General features: G+C 43.6%; 1 protein-coding gene across 2 annotated transcripts in view; it reads right to left on the bottom strand.

Moving 5' to 3' along the window:
* The window catches only part of tenm3 (teneurin transmembrane protein 3), a 138229-nt gene that overhangs the window by 27292 nt on the left and 108437 nt on the right, over positions 1-2500 (bottom strand). For both annotated transcript variants that reach the window (XM_079728929.1, XM_079728930.1), the window contains 3 exons: positions 1996-2055; positions 1321-1483; positions 752-890 (listed from right to left, as the gene is read on the bottom strand). In XM_079728929.1, the coding sequence (XP_079585055.1) occupies positions 752-890; positions 1321-1483; positions 1996-2055 (362 nt within the window). The remainder of the gene's footprint in view (positions 1-751; positions 891-1320; positions 1484-1995; positions 2056-2500) is intronic.

Below are 2500 nucleotides of genomic sequence, written 5' to 3'. Positions count from 1 at the left end.
ATTTAAAAGACCCCTCCGTGGGAAACAGACTCCATGCCCGCGGACAGCAATATCAACCCGCGGATATTAGCAGGCGAACCTAAATGAGAAACCCCCTTTGTTTCAGTTTGGTACATGAGTCGGACATGCAGCCATAACAGAAACCCCCAGCCGAACAAGACCGACTGAGCTACAATGCTGCCAGCTGCCAGCGTGCGCTAATGCAAACTACAAATTCATAGCCCAAGGCGTAAACATTATGTTCATACATTGGCAACGTAATAGCCGTGTTAAGTTTGACAGGTCAGAAAGTGTGATTAACAGCAACATTTCTTTGAGCCAAACAAATGAAGGAGGGGAATTGGGAGCTGTTAAATAATATGACTGCTGGCATACTGTTACAATTTGCAATGCCGGTCCTCAGATTTCACACACAGCGGTGCCAAATGACAACAGCTATACAGGTTTTCTGGATCGCTTGGATCTACGGTGAATTTCATATTTGCAGCGCGACCCAAAAAAAAACATTGAATCATATTGTTCTTACGGCGCGAAGCACATGTTATTTTTGCTTGCTTTGGTAAAGGACTCACATCTATTTTGGGCGTGTTTATTCTGTCCCAACAACAGTGTGCTTTGGGCTTTGAAAATACTGGAATGAGACTTGCACTGTGGTGCACCACTTGCAGTACCCTACTGCGATGCTTTTAAAAAATCAATACATGAACTTCTCTTTCTCAGGCCATACACACGCACACACACACACACAAACCTGTAGCTGAAGTTGTATTTGTAATCGCCAGTAACAAGGGACATGGTGAACTGGTGGGTTCCGTTGGAGTCAAACACGTACAGCTCCTGGGAGGCTGGTGAGGCTACCTCGTAGGAACTTGGACCTGAAGCCAGAGAACCTGGAGAGAGAGAGAGAGAGAGAGAGAGAGAGAGATGTGTTGAGATAGGCAAGCGTTACATTCTACTTGCTAAGCAACATCTCAGATGATATATATCAGAACGGACCCAGGGAACCAGGATCAGAAGAGGGTCAAAGGAAGTATATCTAGCAGTTAATGCAGACAATATACAATATCCCTATCCTCTATGATATACTGATATGCTGCAGCGTCTATTCCCAAAAAGACATGACGATGCTGCATTTCATTAAATTGAAATGGAGCAAATGTAACGGAATCACGTTAAGACTCAAAGCCTTACGCGTTCATCAATAAAGTGATCATATCAACACGCTCCCCTGTACAGAGCGTGTTTGTGTGTATTGGCTGCAGGTTCACATGTGGGTTCACGCTGCAACCCGGGTGCGGGTGCTGTTCTATGTCTCCGTACCGGTGGGCGGCTGGTTGCGGCGCACCGCCCGGATGCGGATGTTCCCCAGATCGGCCACGTACAGCGTGCCGTCCGGAGACACCACCAGGGACGACGGACAGTTGAGCCGCGCGTCCTTGGCGTATCCGTCGCCCGTCTGGTAGCAGTCGCAGTTGGCGTCGTTCTGCAGGGACAGGAGGAGCAGGCTGAGGCCAGAGGAAACCATGCTCCAACACGTGGGACTGAGTTCTGGTTTGATGCCAGTGGGGAAGGGGGACTGCGTGGCGCTATCACAAACACATGATCCACGGCTCAACCCAGCAGTTGGACTGAATGTGATGCTGTGCTGACTGCTTTCTGGAATGGCGTTTTTTAGCAAACATTCTAAAATACATGGATCCTTTAAACATGATAAGGGAACGTTAAATGTTCTGTGTGCTCGTTCCACTCCACAGGAGTTGTGTGTACTTCACAACTCCTGATTGATAACAATTGCCTGTTTTAGAGTGACTACAAAAAGAATTCTAAGTTTAATGGTTTAACAAATTATTATTTTTAAAAGCGTAAGCGTCTTAGATGATGATAAAGTAGACATGTAACATGCCATGGTGTTTCTTCTGCAGACACCATTAGAAGAGGACGGTAAAAGCGTGATATATGTCCTGAAAATTCAAATGAGTGTTGTGGTTGCAGTACCTTGCAGTCACAGTCAGAGGGCGCTCCGGCCAGATAGGTGATCTCCCCGTCCGTAGAAACCTGAAGACAGAGCACAGCCTCTCGCTTAGTCCATAACCTTCTCTATTCTATTCACAACATTATAAAAATGATGATTAATTATTAGTATATTATTAAATATAATTAATAATTAGTGTTTGAATCCTTTTCTTGGTCGTGCATTTCTATGAGGGCTCTTACTTTATGATAGAGGTCCAAACTGGTTTACTTAAGCATCTGCATTCATCATGATTACCACGGTCCAAATTACCATTACTATTGGCCAAAAGTAAGGCGGAACAATTTTGTTTTAATTTATTCTAATTACCTACAATTATCTTCATCTATCTTATCAAATATAACTAGAAGTATATTAATGATGCAGTTGTAGCATAATTAATCAATGTATAAAAATATATCAAGATCAAAAAGCTGATTAAAATGATAAAATGCACAAACATCTGTGATTAATGTTGACTTTTTCATA

Source organism: Pollachius pollachius (genome assembly GCF_949987615.1).
Source record: "Pollachius pollachius genome assembly, chromosome: 2".
In the NCBI taxonomy this organism is placed as follows: Eukaryota; Metazoa; Chordata; class Actinopteri; order Gadiformes; family Gadidae; genus Pollachius; species Pollachius pollachius.
This window is presented reverse-complemented; position numbering and strand designations above follow the sequence as displayed.